Source organism: Elephas maximus, chromosome 4 (genome assembly GCF_024166365.1).
Source record: "Elephas maximus indicus isolate mEleMax1 chromosome 4, mEleMax1 primary haplotype, whole genome shotgun sequence".
NCBI classification, from domain to species: Eukaryota; Metazoa; Chordata; class Mammalia; order Proboscidea; family Elephantidae; genus Elephas; species Elephas maximus.
In genome coordinates, this window is record NC_064822.1 from 33,557,107 (window position 1) to 33,577,365 (window position 20,259).

Below are 20,259 nucleotides of genomic sequence, written 5' to 3' on the forward strand. Positions count from 1 at the left end.
GAAACCCTCGAAGACTCGGCAACTGGGGGGGAGGGCGGAGAAGGCGAGGGGCGGGGAGACCTTCTGGCACTTCACAGAAAGACTGGCTTTCCCAGTCCCCAGAGGACGCCGGGCAGAGCTGGAAGCGTGACTGCGGGTTCCTAACCCAGGACTCCCAGTCGAGCCGCCCCTCGTCGGGTCTGCTCCTTTCCACTAGGCCTCGACTCACCGTCTCCCTTCCTCACATCAAAGAGGTGTGAGGCGGGAGACCAGAGAAGAGATACCGGGAAGAGAAAAAACAATGCCCGTCTTGACTCCAAGGAAATGAGATTCTCCGCGCTGATGGGAGGAAAGCTGCGGGTTCGGATTCTCCCCAGTCTCGGAAAAACGAGGGAGAAAACCTCCCTTAAGTCTGCGCTTGGCTTCCTCACGCTTCACACTCGCCCCTGTGCACGGGTGGAGGCCGGCGTAGGCCCCACGCCGGGGCCGGGGAGCCGCGCCGGCTGAACTGCCCGAGGGGCGAGCCAAGCCCCAGAGCCGTACACTCAGAGTCGGGGGAAGGGGTTTCGGTACCCCGAAAGGAGGCAGGCTGGAGGAAATTTTAAACAACCATGTAGACATACCAGTTGTGACGTTCAGCCCAACATGCTACTGAAATACCGAAATCCGCCACCAAATGGCGGCTCCTGCAGCCTGCTGCACTTGTCAAAGAGGACTCGCCCAGCGTCGCCCATTTTAGGCTTCTTTCACTTCTCCGCGGTTAGCCCGAACCCCAGACATTCCTTCCTCTTCACGTTTTTGGGTGCACCTAATACTCTGGGGCCGGACAATCGTTTATGCCGCGGGGATCAGGCCGGCCCGAGTTTTGGAGAAAGCCGGCTGCGTCTCGCAAGCTTTCGGAGCCGACGTCCCGGCCTCTGCCCGCCCGCACCCTCTGCCTGGCCGGGGGCGCAAGGGCGCAGGGCCCCCCAGGTTTGCGCTGCCCAGGGACCCAGTTAGATGTCGTCTTTGGGTTTTAAGGTGTGTGCGGGTGTCTTTTGCCCAGATACTGCGAGTCCTGCTGCGCAGCCACCTCTCCTCAATTCGATCATCCCGTCAGGTCTCCTTTCCAGGACATTATAGTCCGTTCGACCCTCTCCCTCGGCCTTTTCTGTCACCGCCTTAGGGAACCTTCAAGATGGCAGTTTTATGTTCTGTTAATAATTTAAACTCTATCCTAGAAAAACTCAAGCTCCAAGGACATCTTGCTATTGAAGGAGACAGGACATTGGATTTGAAGCGGGAGGAGGGACGAAGGCAAAGGCGATTATCTAGATGTCCCCCCTCCCCGATTCGCCTTTGTGGGGTTTGCAGGCGAAGCCGCCGCCGCCTCCGCGTGGGTCGGTTTCCTCCCGGCGCTGAGCTCCGGGCCCCGGCCGCTGCGCCCCGCCGTTCGGGTGAGCCCTCGGCCTCTTGCCGTGCTGGGAAGTCAGCCACGTAGGGGGTCACCTTGTGAGGCCTCGCTCACCGCGGCTGTGGCCGCCGCTCGCCGCTTGTTCCGACTTTGAGGACACGGCCTCGTTTCCCCGCCTCTCAAGTCCAGGTACAGCCTGACAATCTCGCTTTCAAATTTGGCGGGATCCGAATCCGAGGAGCCGAGGGCGGCGCGAGGCGAGCGGCGCACGCGCAAAATGGCCTCCCGGTGCCCGGCGCTCTGGGCTCTGACGCCCGCCCGGCAAAGCCGAATTCCGGCGGCACAAATGGTAACGGAGGTCGGAGTAGCGGCTAATTAGAAAAGAAGGGAAGGGAGATGGGCCTTTTTCTCCTCAACGTGTCTTTTTGGTAAAGCCCTCCTGGCGGGGAAGGCAGCGCTACCGGCGTAGAGGAGGTGATTTTCTCCACGCCGGGGACCTGTGCCCTTTCCACCCGGCACTAGAACAGAAGAAAACTTTTTTGGAAAGCGGTGGTTCTTTACACCTTCACCTCCGCCTTATCGTCCGTGCCGTGCAGTGCGCTCCTCTGTCCGGTTTTGTTTGAATGTCTTCCACTCTTGAAGGCAGTTTAGACCTAAGGATGTAGCTCCTGGGCAGACTTCTCTACCTGTAATAACCCCTTTATCCAATTCTGCAACACTCTTGTTCTTACATCCCAATTATCGGCGGTTTCCCGTGTACCCTAGTTCGCAGCCTTCCAAGTCTCTTCTCTGAATTTGGATTCTAGCTAATGTAAGACATAAAGTTGGAGATCTCTCCGTTAAGAGTGCCAAATCAGGACCGAACTTGATTGTAGTGAAGTTTGGATTCTATGATAACGCAACAATCAGGAAAGAAGTAATACTTTTACTAACATGTAGGCGACTCTGGGGAACACCACCTGCTATTTTTGGATGTTACTTCTGAAAGTCACTGAAAGGGATTTTTTTTTTTATATATATAAGACAAGGGTCAGAAGAATGGGAGTGACTTCATTCATTCATTTAAAGATTTTATTCAGCGCCACTAATTTGGAAGGTTGAATTAGACTCCGTGATAAGTTGTCCAAATGCACTTGAACTTCTTCAGACAACTCACAAGGGTCCTAATGCAGCCCTTCTATTGACAAATGACTTTTGAGGTCGTCGACTTGATGAAGACAGAAGTTGATAAAGAAGTTCTTCATGTGATACCTCTAGAGATTGCACACTCAGAAAAAGAAACTGGTGCAAATAAAGGAAATCCGTTTCAAGAACCAAAAGAAGAAAAAACGTTAAAAAAATTAACTGCGGAAACAGGAAACACTCGACTGTGTAAACATTTTCGGAGACTTTCATAATCAAAACTGGGCGATCTTGAAATTCGCAAGGAGACCGACATGTTCAAGGTCTTCTGCAGGGTATTTCCCAAGCCTCATTTACTGGGAGGCTAATATTCTCGTACAAAGTACCCGTCTGTCTGAATTAGGTGATCCCACTTTATTTCAGAATTTTATTTTGGAGGAGTCAAAAGTTTTTTTAGAGGGACCTTAGAAATAATCACCTGTTGTAGTATTATTCATTTATACAAGAACCATTCTCAAGTGAAATAACGTTTTTACCCCAAAGCCCTAGATTGGAGCTGGGTCCTTAGCTCTTTCCACATTAGACGTCTTAAAGTCACATGCAGCTTTTTGAAAAGTTTAATTAGTATACTCTTAGAAGACACACAGATCTAAAAGCCTAATTTTAATGTAATTTGATCAAGACATTTTTCTTTTGGAAAAAACTCAAGGAAGACTGTATGGAGGAAAAAACCATGTCTCAAGGTATGATGGAACCTCGGTTTCATAGAGCAACTAAACAAAATCAGAATTTCTGTCATTCCAGATTCAATAGATAGAAGAAAGGTGAAACATTTATCAAACTTTAAAAATGTAAAGAGAAAGAATTTATCCTCTGGAAAAAAAAAAACTTCCTTCACCCCAGGATTCTAAAAAAGAGTAGGTTTCACGTGCATGTTAGAATTAAAATCCCATTCCTTCAAATGATTACCAAAGCCATTGTAAAAGATCAAATGTCTTCATTTCTTGTTGATTAGTACTAGGATTTCTTATGGATATTTATGTTCCTATTAAGGTTTTGTAACAAAACTTTATCTTGGCCTATAAGGGCACCAGAAGACTAGACACGTGTACTCCAACTCCACATATTGGGGAAAGAGTAATAAGAAAGGATGAAGAAAGCTCCTACCAAGCTTATGCTATTACATTTTACCTCCAGATATCCTAATATCTGCACACATGGTTATGGAAAGTAAGCAATATGGTTGGTAGGTTAAGTCAACTGAACGGCAACTTTTTTTTTTTTTTCAGCTCAGTGCAATTAACGGCCGGCAATTTTGAAAGCAAAAAGTACTTGTAAACAAGCATTCACATGTAAAGCAAGATAGATCACTATTTACACAACAGCAACCAGCCTCGTTTGTTTGCATTTAAGCTAAAACCCGTGAGATCAATTTCAGCAGTTTCTGTGGAATATTTTGTTAGCACTAACTTTATGGTAGAGAATCCCAGAATATGTTTAGGAAGCACAAGTCAAACTTAGAGCTGACTTTTCATGTACCCCACTTTGACTTAGAGTTACAAAATTAACAGCTTCAATATGGGTTTTCATAAGGTTTTCTTAAAGTGGTAGGTGAGCAAGTTTTAAATCTTGTCAGACCTGTGAGGGACAGATATGGGAGAATTCAAAACAATCATTCCCTGTTTTATTAAAAGACGTTGAGAAGTTAGAATTTTTATCTGAAATATCCTTTTATATTTAAGCAACTTTCAAGATGTAGGGGAAAATATCCTCTTTAAAATGGACATATTTTCAAGAATGGTGAAAGTGTTAAGCCATAAATGAAGCATTTGACATTTTTATAAGTAATTTCAAAAACAAGTCCATCATAAACAGGTTGAGATGTAAAGGCTTTCACTTCAGTGTTGATCTTACACAGTTTGGTTTTGTGTATGTCAAGTTACAGTCTACTAGCATTTGAAGTTGATTTTAGCCCTTGAGAAATATTTTTCATTCTTTATATATATGCTCATCCGAGGTAAAAATCTCTTTAAATTTACATTAACTTTTGTCTTAGAACATCATGAAAGGTTTAGAAGAAAAATCTAGAAGAATGAGTTAAATTCACCAAAATTGGCAAACATGGATAACTTTTACTTCAAAGATCATAGAGTAAATAAACAGATACATCTTTGAATTGGGCTTTCAAGCATTTATACAATAAAACGTGTACTTCTCAGCAACACTATTTAAGACAGCAATGTATTCTCTTTAGCTTTTTACCTGTTGTAATCCATTATGGGTTTTCCAAAACTTCTGCACATGTGCTTTTCATATCAAATTTTTATTAAAGATCATAGCTAATTTCTAAATGAATATCCTTTTTATTGGATTTTTTCCAATTACAAATGAAATTTAATTTTACATCTATAATTAGAAACAACACTTACAGTGGGACTGTACAAATTTAGGACAAAATAAAAATATAAGTATTTTGTGGCTTCATAAAACTTCATTTACTGTATCTTTAAAAGAAAGCAGAAGTAACAGCAATATATGCAAAAGTAATGATTTAATGACTAAGCAAGACAAAGCAATAGAATTGTGCTTCTTTTACAGACTGGGGACAATGAAATGTTTAGCTACAACTTTCCCATACAAACATGAAACAATATTCATATAGAATAAACACCCTCACAAATAACTGATGGGTGATGAAAACACACCAAGTTCGACCAAAGCAAAACACAAAATTGATGGGGTTATACATACTTTAAATTCAACATGCTCATTCTATTTAAAAATTAATCCCTTTAGAAGCTCATAACTGCTTCAATTTCCAGACATTAAAGAAGGCATATTCCATTGTTCATAACTGTTAAAGTAACTCTTAAATTTGAAATTACTGCTGTACCACATATTAAAAAATATTTTAGATAAAATGCCTTCTTCTAGCAACTTGCTGGTTTATTTAAAAAATTGTTTTAGAATTACAATGATAAACGTACATTTTAAAAACACATTAATTCCATCATAATCAATGGAAAATGATTAATCCTTTTTATTTCTTAGGTGTTTTCCTTTACTGCAACAATTAAAATTAAACATGTATTACTGGAGAAAAGTCAGTATTATAATGACTTGCCAATTGCTTTCAATAGAACAGAATTTAGAATTAGATAGCCACATTAAAAATATTCTATGCTAATAAACAAGGTTGAAACATACGGTATCTGCAAAGGTCGAACCAGTTGGGAGAATTTTAACAACCATCTCTGACTGTGTGAAACACAATATTTTCTTTATAGTATTTATAAATATATCATACAACACTGTTTCCTGTTATGTCATATACCAATATGGCATTGTACAACAAGCAAAATGCCATCTGATTCTTACAAAAGCGAATCATTTAAACAAGTCAGTAAAATAAACGGTAGTACCCGCTTTTAGGCATACAGATTGTAAAACTGAAGTTTTCTTTGATCGGTTTTGCACAGCAACAGAGAAATAAAAACAAAATGAGAATCAAAATGGCTAAAAATGCAAGAAATTGTTATTCACAGTGACATGGCTACATAGAATGCATTATTCTATGCGTATTCTTTCCGGTTTGTTGAATTTCAAGATAAAAAGCACTTGTTTTCTACAGGTTCACAAAACAGCATAATAACAAGAACAATGAAGGAGAATGTAATGTAGGCATTAGTTGAGATTAACAAACTATGGCCCAATGCTTACATCCACTGCAGAATATCTCCAAATCCAAACAATGGTTACAGAAACCATTTCACATCTTTCCTAACACACAGAAAAAAATCTTGCCTGTCTCCCCCAAAACCAATTAACGTCCATATGAATATCACATCTAGTCCATCTTTTATAGCCAAATTTAATGTCACTACAAAAGAAAGCAAATTGGACGATAATCACATGTATTAGCATCTATAAAGCTGTAACGGCATGAAGATATCTATATAAATCAGGGGTGTAAAATTTTCTTCCTTAACAGTCTCAGGTATCAACCAGATGAAGTTGCTGACGACCCATTTACTGATGATTTTCGAGGTCTATTGGCAAAGGAAGATTGATGGTTACCGCTGGGGCTGTTGCTGGTTCCATTCATAGTACTGGAAATGTGAGGAAACTGAGGATGAGGAGACTGGACTGGAGTGCTGGGACTAGGCAAACAAGAAGAGGTGGAGGCAATACCTCCTGCTGGGCTGTTGGCCTTGTCACTCCCAGAGTCACTTTCCAGTTCTCCAGCATTTGTCAGTCCATCTCTCTGGTGACTGATCTTCATTCTTTTACAAGTAGGTCGAACTCTGTATTTCAAAGGAAGCGGTCCATTCTATAAAGTTAAAAGGAAAACAAATCAGTCAGTCTTAACTCTTTAACACATACCTTGCCATCATAATCTGAGATTACTGGATATGCTACTTACCCTTCTCCAGGTATAAATGTAGGCAATATCCATTAGTGTATAGTAATCCTTTAAGGGTTCCTCTTCATACATGACATCAATCTATTGAAAAATACATTTCAATTACTAAATGTCATAAAGAATAACAAGGATAAATCTCCATTTTTCATCATCTAAGAATAGTGAAAAAAGGCTTCAAAAACATTTTCTCTAAACATTTAGGAAGAAGAATAAAAATTCCTCTTGCAACTTCAAATGAGAAAAAATATTTTTTTTAATTACTAAGAGATTTGTTTTGATAGCATAAAACAAAATTTGTATCAAATGTTTTAAGACCTATTTCCAACTTCGGTACTAAATTTTTTAAACTTTCTATTGCTTTTTGGGGAGTTTAATGTCCAAAGAGAAAAAAAAAGTAATTAAGTTCTAAAAAATCTACATAAAATACACGAAGACCACAAAACAGATACCTGGAAAGTATTAGGTATATCCATTTTACTTCGGAGAAATTTTCTCAGGTGCATCACAGTCATTGCTGCTGGGCATCGTAAATACCTCTTATCATTCGCCTGAGGGTGCATTTAGAAAAACAATTTTTTTCAATTCCTAACTTTCAGATAAGAAAAAAATTTTTCAATTAGACTGCCTGACAAAAATAAAAGAACTAATACCGAAAGTGGGATGTGACGAAATTCCCAACTAATCATACTCTGAGTTTATTAAGCAAAACTTTAAATATATCAAAGTATTAAAAACACGAATTATTAAAATATTTTATAAGAACAGCAATCATACAAAATAGTTTCTAATGAACTACGGGATGAAGATCACTCTTACAAAACATCAAACGTGACAGCTTTGTATCTGATAAACATATACCCTTTTAAACTCTAAAAAAGTTTGTTCTATACATTTTTGTAACACATAACATACCTCCTCCTTAGATTTCTCTTTGTCTTTGTTTACCTTCCGATCCAATCTAAGAAACAGGTAATTTATTAGTAACACAACGTACCTAATAAATATATTAGCATAAAATATATTTCCTAGAGAATTTACCTGTTCTGGTCAAAGAATTCAATGGATAAACTTATTATCTCATCGTCAGTTATAATTCTCTTATCTTCATCTGCAACTTCTCCTCTATCTTCATTAGAGCCATTGGCAGCTATAGAGACATTTTGAAATTCAACTTAAAATATTATATATACATATATTTGAGAATGGAAGTGGTACTTTAAACTCAATTTTAATAAAACTTAAGAAGTTCTCCCCCTAGATAAAATGCTTTCCTCCCTCCAAACAATTTACCATCAGCTGACGGATGAGCTGCGTAAAAATCCCTTCTTCTCTTCATTTCATCTGAAAAAAGAGAAGGAAAAATTTAAACATTTGGTATATCAAGTAAAATCACTGTATAATCTTTTAAGATTCATTCTTTAAGTAAGTTACTCACTTTTGAAAAGCCCTGGAACTAATTTGTATACGATATCTTGAAGAGTTTTATCTGACCTGAAAAAGAGTAAATTAGAAAAGGTAAACTGTCAACTAAATGTATCAAAGATTACAGTGATAGTTTTTACAGATTCTTTGTTTTATTTATGCTACAGTATTTTACTCGATCATGACCTCTATAACTACATCGATAAGCAATTATGAGTATAAAAATTCTCTGTTAAGTCTGTGGAAAAGTATTTTATATTTGTTAATACTTCACATTCACTGAGTCAAACGTGTGCCTTCCAAGTTACTAAATTAGCTAGTACGAATAAAGAAGAGAGAATGGAAGCACTTTTAAAACATTTACTCTTGCCTGTCATGAATTCAATGAAGCAATCTAAATATGGAGAACTAATTCAGTTTCTAAAGGACAGCAGAAAGAAAAAATCTTAAAATCGGTCAATATAGAACTTTGTCTAAAGTCGGTCACCATTAAAATGGAAGGAAATTAAAGGGCTATACTGTTCAAAGGTAAATTTTCTACAAAGGAACAAATACACAAGTAGCCTTCACTAAATTATCCAACTCCAGTAACAATTATAAACAAGGATTTCAAACATTTTCATACCTTATATTCAGGAGTGGTCTGGTTTTGTGAACTTGGACATCACAGATAGGACAATACTTGCTGGTCTCCAGGTAATGCACAATACATGTTTTACAGACTAGATGTAGAAACACAACATGTAAGTTAAGAATTAGAGATATAGCATTTAGTGTCAGAAACCAAAAACTAGCAATAGCAAAATGTTAAATGCCAAAATGTATTTTCAATTAAATAAACTAAGCCAATTAATATCCTGAGAACACTTATACACTGTATACTTGTAAATAAAATATTAACAAAAAGTTACTAAGTGCCAAGAGAAGAAAATGACTCCATCGCTTTGTCCCAAGGACTGTAAGAATTAATACCAGTTTTCAAATTTCAGGATGAAATGTGCAATATACATGACACAAAAGAGGTCTAAAGCTTTGTGCTTACAGGAATGTAGACATTCTATTATGGTTGTGGCATCAATGAAGTACCCTCCACAAAGCACACACATTAGGTGGGGATTTAGTTCAGTGATTTTGATTCTTGTTGTTCGATGCATTTTTGCTTGATAAAAGATCCTGCAAGACACAGAAATACCGGCCATGATACACAGAAAGAAAAATGATTATCTCCAACTTCTAGTAATTGTACACTCTGAAATGCTGCAAGAATTCATAGAACTCGTTTAAGACCGTACAGCTGGACTGTCCCAATGTTTTCTACAGAAGGAATTTACTAACCAGACTCAAATCAATTCTACTGAAATGGTAAAAAAAAAAAAAAAAAGGATCCAACTAAAGTTATTTCTGGTCTGTTAGGTCATTCCTGGAGGGAGAAGAAAAACTCTGGGGTGGGGGCTGGGAGCTGAGAGTTCGGGTCTCTTTCTTCCATTTGTCCTCCAACCCTAGCAGCCCCAAAGCTGCTGCAGACGCCACACAGTCCCCGCACGAATTTACCAACCACTAGGGCTCGTTCCAGGTCTCCAAATTTATTGTAAAACTTCCTCATGGCTCTTCAACCGAAAATCCCAGAGCATGCCCTGGCTATCCAGGGGTTCTTGTTTTAGGTGGTTCAAGCAGCCACAACCTGGCTCGTTTCTACGTGATACAAAAGGAAAACAAATTCTGTTCTATCTGCATCCCTGGCATTTCCGGAGCTGGGTGCTGGGGCCGAAGAGAAGCACCTCGAGTCGGCCTCGGGCTGGGGCCTGAGCAAGGCGGACGCCTGGGGGCCGGGATGCAAGGGGCGGATCCGGCGGCGCCGGGGCTCCGTCTCGCTCCGGATTCGGAACTCGCCTCGGTCGGGGGTTTCCATAGCAACTTACACTTACACTTGGCATCCGGCCACCGCTGCAACTCCTCGAGGAGCCCAGCCCGAGCACCGAGCCTCAGCGGACAGGCGGCCGGGCGTGTTGGGCAGCCCGGCGGCAACGGGCGCGGAGGCGGGGCCGGCGGGGGGCGGGGCCGGCGCAGGCTGGGGGGGTGCGGGCGCCGGTGGCGCGGGGGTAAGGCGGCCCCACGAGGCCCCAGGCACAGCGGATGAGGATTCCGGCCGGAGGCGACCCGGCAGGCAGCTGGGGAGAAAGCCCCGTAGCCTTCAGCGGAGGCTGGAAAAGGAAAATGCAAACCACATTCCCAGCCATTTCGGACACTCTGGGGGGCCTCTTTCCACGTCGACTTGGTGCGAGGAGCTGGTTTCAGATCTTGACTCATTCAGTCTCTATCAGTAATCACTAGGTCAAAAATTTCACGAAGGGATGTTTTGAGAATTGCCAAATGTGCATTTACTCCGAAACCCGTCAGGGCTCAAATTGCAGAGATGTTTATTGAACTGAACCTCTTTAAAGCTTCCTTTTCTAATATGACGTTCTCCTGTAGATTAGATGAGCGATACAAAGTTTTGGAAAAGACTGAAAACTAAAATCTCTTTTACAAGAGGGGGAGGGGCAAAGCCCTGTGTTTTATTTGAACCAACCATGCTGGAGGCAAGAAAAACTACTTAATAATCTGTACAATAGTGAGAATATGTAAAGAATCATGTGACCAGCCCATTCCCAAAGCTAAATCAACACCTTGTCAACACGGAGCAACGAGAGGAGAGAAAAACAAATGTCATTTTCTCAGCCTGCAGTCCATACAAACCCCCACATGATGAAATGATATTCCGAGTAGATATCATGTATTACAGAAAAGTAATGATGGGGAACTGTAAGCAACAATACACTGGCAGACAATCAAGGAAGTCAATTACTTCTTGTAGTATTCTTGAAAAAGATTTTTTCTACCCCCCACATTTTATATTAGAGCCTGAAATACGACTAAGTTTCTAGACCTGTCTGAAGTACATTCTGAAAGCTGCCTTGAATAGAAATCTAGGAACTTGTGAAACTTGCAGTAAGATGCATCTAAGGCTTTAATTCCTAGGGAATTTTAATACAGAAAAAGGAAATACCAATCAACATACCTCAATGGCTCAAATTAAAAGCTTTAGGGTGCTTTTTAAAAAAAGGTAAAAACTTCTCTTATGAAAGTGCCCATAGTGGCAGCCAGCGACCTAGACCAGAAAACTTCTTGCATAACTCCTCAGTTATCTTTGGATTATTTGTTTAGAATACTGTCAAATTTTTGTGACTATAAATCTAAGTGGGGCTGAAGGGGAGTTGTAGGTAGAGCAATGTCCCTAAAGATAACCAACATTTAAATACCATAGTGCTTGACTATTAAAGACCAGCCTCCTAGGTTCTTAAACAAAACTCTCCGTGTGAAATCGCAGGAGCCTTCCTAGAAAGACAGTTAGAAAGATGATACTTCAGTTACCTGCCTGTGAAACCACATCACACCAAAGCCATGGATCACGAAGTTTAAGAAAGGACTCAGATAAAAATAGCTATCTTTATTTCTCCTCTAACTTACAGTAAAAACAATATCACACAAACACAAATATTAACACTCAGAACACCCAAACCTCAGTAGAGTGTTACCTATTTGTTGGCTTTGAACATTTACGTCATAAGTACTTGACCAAAATCCTTTCAAATTCATCTTAAATCTTAATTCACACAATTCCCCCACCTCAGTTCCGAAGAATCTGGCCACAATCCTATCACCATTTATAATGTTAATACATATCACTTTGTTACTTATATAAAAATCAGTTCTTTATCCTTTTACCTCTTTTGAAACATTTGAAAGTACTGGCAACCTAATGAAGACATCTAAAGTGTTTCTTGGCATGCCTGACAAGGTTTGGGCAACAATCTCTTGAACCTTAGAAATGAAGGCATTGTAGGTTTCAACACAGAAACTGCCAATTAAGCAAATAAATTGAACGAACATAAAATGGTAAAAATACTCAATATTTAAAACTTGCCATTAGAACATACTCAATTGTGGCTGTCAGTTTAGTTGGAGGCCTAATGCCAGTAATGTCAAAAGGAAGGAAAACAGAAGCAAGTTCTTAAATTAACAATCAGCTTGACTACTGCAATCTAAGAAATCCAAATGAACTCCATAATCCCACTAGGCACTCACAGCCCAATACAACCAATACAAGTATGAACAAAGCCGGGGTGGTTAAAGAGATTCCTAAGAAGAATTTTGCCTATTTGGGCACTTAACATACATCCAAGAACTTGGTGGTAGAGTATTAATAGAGTTACCAAATGCAATTAAATGCTTAATTTTCTTACACAAAGCTTGTGTGCATATGTGTGTATATATATATACACACACACATACACTCACATATACACACATACGTGTGTATGTGGGTGGGTGTGTATACACAAGACACATATGTAGTGACATATAGCTTTAAACATACTGTTACTAGGAATATAACTTGCACAGATAGGTTTTTTCCAAACACATTTCACTGCACTTTGAGGCAGATGTATGGGAATGAACTCAAGTATAAAAAAACCGTAATTCTGCACATCAAATCAACTTCTTAGAGATTTCTAATCAATCTACTTGAAATAAACCTCAAATGTTAATATACGGTCTCATAACTTGGGATGTATGGTCAACACTTTGCATCCTTAAGTATCAAGTCTTTAGAACAGTTCACTATGGTTCCTGAACTTTGGTGTTAAGGGTCCTATAAAATACAGGCTGAACTACCCATAACATTCTAGGTACCACCAACCTACATTTGGGTTTGGATAAATATTCTCGGAATTTTGCCTACTTTGAGGGAAGGGGTTAACACATGCTTCTCTTCCAAATACTGAACTATGACCACTAAGCCCACTAAATCCTTTTATTGCAATTGGGAATGATCAAAGTCTCTCTACTTGTTTACTTCCAGTTATTAACTGTAAATCTCTGGGAAAAAGACCATGTTATATCGCTGTCAAGCACCAAAGACTTCGTAAACATATACAATCAACTTTTTAGTGCTCTTTTTCCAAAGCATCCTTTTACCACATGACCTACGGTAACATTTCGCAAAACCTATAAAACGTAGTCATGATTCTAATTGCATCCCATAGTAGAGGATGAGGGGGAAAAAAATGGTTGTTTCCCAGAGGGAAAAAAAGAGGGAAAAGGAAAAAGAGAAAGGAAACCTCATGCGAGACTAACATCCAGTCACCATCTTCATTCCAAAAAAAGCTCCAAATTTGAAATGCCCACTTCCCAGTGAATACATCACAAGTGATGTTTAGAGAACTTATCCAACACTCCCCACAAACACTACCTTGAAAACTTTACCATTTTAAACACAAATGCAGGAGACCTTGGAAACAACTGGGAACCGCCATCTTACAAGCCATCCAATTTCACACAAGTGTTCCTCCAACTTAAGTTAATAACATTTTTGTTTGGGCTCTCTCCAGTCTAACATCCACCTTAGCGGGATCGCCGCACCCCACGTAACTCGTTCCTATAAAATGGGGGCGTTCTCTGGACGTTTAAACCCCTCAAAAGCCCTTTCTTCGGGAGAGGAGGGAAACCACTTGACCCAACCAGCTCCCGATTTCAGGAACCCGTCCCCGTTTAATCAAAATCTACCTCTCAACAAAGGGCGCTATGGCCGGGAGAGCTGCAGAGGCTGGAAATACAAGTGTTCTTCTCGGGGGCCATGTGCGTCGCGAGGGTGTAGAGGGGCGCTCGGGGGAGCAAGGAACTAAAACGTGGGGCCGCGGCGCGGCCGGGGCGGGAGCGGGCGGCGGCGGCTGGAGCGGCGCCGAGCCCGGCTGGCGGCGGCGGCGCGGCGCGGGCTGCGGGTCCGTCCCGGCGCCGCGGGTGTCGGGCGGGCCGGCGGCGGGCGCGCGCTCGCGGGCGCGGGCCGGGCGCGCGTGGGGCCGGGCGGCGCGCGGGGCCGGCGGGCGGCGGGCGCGCGGCGCGGGGCTCGGCGCCCACGCTGTCAGCGCCCTCCCGGCCGGCGCGGGCGAGGCGCGGGGGGGCCGCTCCCTTCCACCCGCGGACGGCCCGAGCCCCGCGCGGCCCCCGCCGTGCCCCGGCCCCGTCCCGGAGGAGCCTGGCCTCCTACGTACCCGGAAAAAGCAGCCGGCGAGAGGCGATCGAAGCGGGCGGAAAAGACAATGAAAGTTAAAAGTCGTTCAGCAGAAAATGAATGTGAGCCAAGCGGCCATCTTGAAGCGAGCTGCAGACGCCGCTGTCAATGGGCAACGAGCGCAGCCGAGAGGAGCGGCGGCCGCCGCGCTCAGCTCATGCTGCCTCCCGAGCCCGGCCTCCTCCTCCGCCTCCGCCTCGGCCTCCTCCTCCGCCTCCGCCTCGGCCTCCTCCTCCTCCGCGGCCTCCAACGCCACCTCCTCCGGGCCTCCTCCTCCTCCGCCTCGGCCGCCGCCGCCTCCTCCCGCTCCGCGCTCGGGGGAGGGAGCGCGCCGAGGGGGCGCGATCAGTATTATTCTGCGGGGCTGGGAGGTGTTTCTAATCCGGATCGGGGCTCCCTCGCCAACCTCCCCATTGTCTCGCCCCGATCTCTGCCTTTGATACTACGGTTATTATTTCATAGTTGCTGCGGGGGGAGAGGGCGGTGGGGGGCGCCGAGTGTGTGCGTGCGGAGGGGCGGGGGGAGGGGAAGAAGGATGAGGAGGGGGGAGGGGAGAGTGGAAAAAAAAATGCACCGCTGAAGGCAGAGTGGAAACTGACACCGGCTCCAAAATGGCTCGGAGTCCGCCCGCCCCCTCCCCCCGCCGCCCCCCCACCAGGTCACGTGCTCCCCTCATTCCTTAAGGGCGGCCTGGGAATTAGTGTCGGTGTAGTCGGGCCCGCGGCCGCCCCCTTCCCTGCGAGCAGCGCGACCCAGCCCCCTCCCGTTCGCTCGGCTCGGCGCGGCGGCGGCGGCGGCGGCGGCGGCGCGGCTGCGGGAGACATTTCTCCACAGCGCCACACGCGCCACCCTGCTCTCGGCGCGGGCATCGCTCCGGCCCCGCACGCCGCTCGCCCTACCCCACCCCCCGTTATTTCTTTCTTCCAGCCGCCCGCCTCCGCCCCGGGCTCACACGTCCGACGTCTCCCGCGAGGAGAGCGCCCGGCCACCGCCCCCCGCTCGGCCTTCCAGCCCCAACGGACTGCGACCCACGCTCCGGCGCCGCGGCGCGGAACCTGCGCCGAGTTGGGCTCGCGGAAACAACAACGGCCGCCCCCCTCCCCGCCCGCCGGCTGCCGAGGCGGGGCGCGCGCGGGCAGCGGCTCCCTCCGGGCTGGGACTCTGCGCGGGAGTCGGGCGCGGGGCGGCCGGGGCCGGGGGCGGGCTGGGCCTCGGGAGCACTGTGGCCGCAGGTCCGGCTGCGGGAGAGCCCTCCGGCGCAGGTAACGGGCCTGGCCGGCTCCCGCCTCGGGGCTGCCGCGCCCGCTCCCCGCACCCCGGAGCTGGGGTCTTCGACGAACCCAACAGATCGAATCCTTTCTGTGTTCAACTTTAATCCAGAGACATGGCGATCGTTAAAAGTTAACGCTCATCGTATCTACTCACACTAATGAACAACACAGAAACACAAATCCAAACAAAATATAACTTTTTTTTTTTTTGTGGGAACATCCCTTGTTTATTTAGTGTGATACTTAATACTGGCTACTTTCGTCAAACTTGAAGAAGATCAAAATAGGATAAGTGTACAGTTAATACTAAAGATGATTCAAATACTCTAGCAGGCAGAATTTCCTTCCTAACCCTTTTACAGGTGTGGAAAAATAAAGTCTCAAAGCTGATGAATGGCATAAATGCAAGAGGAAAATTGTTGCTACTGAAAAGGAGGACATCCAGCTCGAAGAAATGATCGTTCCGCCGAAGGCAAGGTGTTTCTGGTCTTTCTCCAGACCCGAGCAGACTGTTAACTTCCCCAAGTCACAACTGAGTTGCTCTTTCCAGGCTTTTCGAAGCATCTTTAAGTTTCCCCACTAAGTCCTACAAAACGTATATAATGGAACGTTTTTTTCAGATAAAACACGAAGTACCCAAGTTTCAGAAAGATGCACGAAAAAAAGTCGGGAGACACTTCCTAAAGTTTAAAATTCACGAGGTTTTCCACCTTTAACAAACTACTATCGGTCAAATATTTTAAAGAACTTTTCTTCTAGAATACCTTCAAATCAGTTACCTGCCCTCAGAATGAAACAGGATTTCTACCGAATTCTCCTAACAGGCAAGGTATTTCTAGAGTGAATTTCCCAAGTTATCTAACAAAGGTTATGTTGTACACATTTTCTGAAAGTTTGAAGTTTGATTAATGGTTACACTAAAACGACTCTGGAAGAGATGCCTTTGAAAAATTCAATTTCATCAACACTTTAAGAAATTATCACTTTTTTAAGTATTAAGAAATAAATCATTGTCTTATCCTTTAATCAATGTAGTTCTGACTTTCCCTAGTCTTAAACTGGCAATTTTAACAGTATTAGGATTTTATATATACTTCTCCCTTTATAAGAAGTCATTTAAAACCACTGTTTTAAAATCTCATTTTGAAAGCTTAATTCAATTTCTGAAAGCAAAGAAGGCATTTTCAAAGCTATGCTCTTAATTTTGCTTTTTCCTATTGGATCAAACTCATCATGAATAGGAGTTTACACTTCAGAAATTTATTATTAATTGGAGAGGAGAGCAAATATAGGCCAATTCTCTATGAATAATATCTCAGTTTCCAAAGTGAAGTCTATGTTAAAATATTGCTTTTGAAGCCCCCTTTCTACTAAATCCTTAACTGAGTCTCCATTATCTGCTGACAGATTGTTAGATTGTTTTCCTTTTGAACTTTCCATAAACCTAATTCTCAAACATCTGTAAAAAGATAGGCATAGCCACATATCCTAATACTGTACCTGTAATTGTTCCATGCTGCAACTAAAACTAATCTCTGGGTGGGATCCTGAATCAGTATTCTAGGAAAGAAAAAAAAATGCTGTTTTTTAAAATCAAAAGAGTTTTAGCTTTTACTACACATTTAATTTTTAGACATGACTTATGTATTTTTTTTAATGTATGTATAAATACCTCTACATTTAAGGTCACCAAATATGCAGGTCTGTACATCTTATGAAGTTGATTGGTCTAAAACACAACATATACATATCAGCATTTATTTTAAAAAAGCTTTCCCCAAATATCCCTAAAGAACAGTTTGGTAAACTTTACCTTTATCTGGTATTCCAAACGCCAGGAAACATCAGTTATGTGAGGGAGAGATCTGCCTATACTGAAAGATACAATGATACTTTTATACATAATATCTACAGAAAAACTCCACTATCTTTACTAAGAATGGCCTCTGCCTACATCCTCACCCCCACAATTTGAATCCATTCTGAATTGAAACATTGTTAAACTTCATTTTCAAGTTCTGAATAGTAAAAGAGCATTTAAAAAATTATCTCAATAAACTTATCTTTAAAAACATTAGCTTAACTTCAATTGTTTCACTTGCCCTTTGGCCCCTTTTCTTTTGTTCAATACCCCTGTTTCTTCCCTGTTTTGTTTCACACCAGCACTCTCCATTCATACCTGCAAGTGAAAAGTGACTCAGCTTGACACCATATATAGTACCTACCTTCCCAGTAGGATTTCTAGGGAATTCTTATTATTCTGAAATTAAAAAAGAAAGAAAACACAATTTTGCAAACAGAGTAGGAGAAAAATAATAATTGTTAATTAAAAAAAAAAGTTTAAGTAACCTGATACTCCGTACAAAACAGTTCTATTCGCTCTCTGTCAAATTTACAGTCTTCTAGATAAGTGCTAAGAGGGGGGAAAAAAGCCAATTTAATTAGTATCCATTTTAGAAACTGAAATTGGAATCATAAAGGTACTATTTGAAAATAAATGGGCATTTAAATAAATCCTGTACCTCAGAGTTGATTTGTCAGCTCTTTGCTTTCCTGCTTCCAGTATACAGGTTGCAGCTGCTGCATGACAATGTTTTAATACTACTGGGTCAATATGTTTCAAGTCTGGATGATCTAAAATAAATTGACAGTGATACTTGTGATAATAAAATCTTCACAGCCATGTTTCTATAAAGAGCATTTTAATTAGAGTAAAAAAAAAAAACACTTTAACAAGATAACAAAGAATTCAACTCTAAGGACTGTTAATTTTAAGTAAATGACATGAGAGAGTAAATTGCAAAGCAAAAGAACATCAATAATTATGTTGTTTTCTGGTTTCAATCACCTTCTGTTATTTTACCTTAATGTTTTTACTTAAAATATATATTATAATCCCAAAGAAAAAAATAACAAGACGGTGGTCATCCTAACACTGGATGGAGTAAATTCAAAGGAAAAGCAGAGACAAACATTTCGCATAATGTAAATTTTATAATGAATAAACTTTCACTCAAAAATTTTTGGGTAATTGTCTTCAGGAAAACTAATACATTAACAGAGGGGAGGACACAAGTTCAGTATATAAAATACAATTTTGAAAATCTTATCAATTATTTTCAGGTTTTGACAGCCATCCTTTTTTGAGATTAACCCAGGTGGTGGTTACTATTTTCGTTTGACAACTTCCACTTTCATACCTTTTGTACAAGTGTTTAGTTCATGAAACTACAGAAAAAAATTTTTTTTGAATGAGTGGGATATTTATGCTTAAGAAAATCATCTAACAGGGATCTGTTTTAAAATGTGTCTTCAATCCCTACTGACTGACACTGCACTCCGCAATCACTGACCCGACCGCTTAAGGGACTTCGCCTCCTGGTAACTGGTGCGGAACTAAGCACAATGTAGCAAATTTTAAGATTCTAGGCGTAGTGCCTGTCTAAAACATACTGTTAACTAAAGTGTTGGAGTGATCATGAGAACTAGAGGTATTCTTTAAATTGGAAAAATGTCAACACTCTTTGACCTAGTCATTACTCGGAAATAGGCTCTTCTAAGGCTTTGCCAGCCTAGCACTGGAAGCTTGAATTGCAGGGAGCTCCCCGATGAAGTCCAAGTGTCAAAACAGCCGCTGCTTCTGACCAGGCTGAAAATAGATGTTTAGGCCACAAACAAGTCTTGAACGCGGGCTTTACAAAGGAACAAAGAGGCTGGGAGGAGAAATCAGGCCAGGAACGCGTAGCTGGCTATGTGCAGGTGCCAACTGGGGCCAGAACAATGCCCAGGACCCGCTGTGGGGTCCTGGCAGAGCCTCAGCCCCACACTCCGTCCGGAGCGAAGGGCACAGCCCGGAGACTTCCTCTTCCCGGGGCTTTCCCCCTCTCTCTAGGTTTCGCTCCTCTTCTCTGAGCGCCCCTCCACCCAGGCCGATCCAGCTAGAGCCGAGCGGCTTACCTAACACGGCCTCGTCCGCCTGGGCGTCCAGCAGGCTCTGGAAAGCCGCCCGGAGGAGAAGCGTGAAGGCGTTGGGGTCGAAGCAGCCGGGATCGGCCAGCATCTGGAAGCCTTTCTGCACATACTCCGAGAGCTCCATTGTGAGCGCGCCGTGACCTTCGACACGCGCACCACGTGACACGCGCCGCGCGCCCAGCTGATGGGGCCGCGCGCGCACGCGGCTCGGGGCGGCGGCACAGGCTGCCGGCCTCCCCGTCTGGGGCCTCCCGGTCTGGGGCCTCCCCGCCCGTCTGCCCGCCCTGCGCCCCGGGACCCCCACAGCCGGCCGGCCGCCCGCCCGCCCGCACGGCCGCCGCCGCTTCCGTCCAGCCCTTCCTTCTTCTTCGCCGGCCCCCAGAGCCGCGGTGCCTCAGCGGGAAGGGCGGCCCCGGGCGCTTTGTGGACGCGCTGGCTGCTTTCTCTTCCACTCCTGCTCACCTTGGGCTGTCACTAGCTCTGCCAGTGTCCACGAGAGAGTTCCCTGAAAGACCCCCTTGATCTGTGGTCCAAAGTGTCGGGACTCCGGGCCCCCAGCTCCCCG

General features: G+C 43.2%; 2 protein-coding genes across 7 annotated transcripts; both read right to left on the bottom strand.

Moving 5' to 3' along the window:
• Positions 1-4,620: 4,620 nt before the first annotated feature.
• BMI1 (BMI1 proto-oncogene, polycomb ring finger) lies at positions 4,621-15,514 on the bottom strand. 6 transcript variants are annotated; one of them, XM_049881855.1, is made up of 10 exons: positions 15,404-15,514; positions 9,382-9,512; positions 8,965-9,061; positions 8,353-8,408; positions 8,208-8,258; positions 7,956-8,064; positions 7,830-7,875; positions 7,367-7,465; positions 6,918-6,998; positions 4,621-6,824 (listed from the first exon to the last, which is right to left on the bottom strand). In XM_049881855.1, the coding sequence occupies exons 2-10, from the start codon at positions 9,491-9,493 to the stop codon at positions 6,495-6,497; spliced, it is 981 nt and encodes a 326-aa protein (XP_049737812.1). In that variant the 5' UTR covers positions 9,494-9,512; positions 15,404-15,514; the 3' UTR covers positions 4,621-6,494. The 6 variants fall into 6 exon arrangements, with proteins under 6 accessions (XP_049737812.1, XP_049737813.1, XP_049737816.1 ...); XM_049881856.1 differs by lacking the exon at positions 15,404-15,514 and adding an exon at positions 13,947-14,114; XM_049881859.1 differs by lacking the exon at positions 15,404-15,514 and adding an exon at positions 10,265-10,343.
• A 411-nt stretch (positions 15,515-15,925) lies between these two features.
• On the bottom strand, positions 15,926-19,867 carry COMMD3 (COMM domain containing 3). The gene is made up of 8 exons (XM_049881860.1): positions 19,680-19,867; positions 18,245-18,356; positions 18,072-18,135; positions 17,948-17,982; positions 17,536-17,596; positions 17,395-17,451; positions 17,223-17,282; positions 15,926-16,308 (listed from the first exon to the last, which is right to left on the bottom strand). Exons 1-8 carry the CDS (start codon positions 19,816-19,818, stop codon positions 16,249-16,251), a joined length of 588 nt encoding a protein of 195 aa, XP_049737817.1. The 5' UTR covers positions 19,819-19,867; the 3' UTR covers positions 15,926-16,248.
• Between the last annotated feature and the right edge of the window lie 392 nt (positions 19,868-20,259).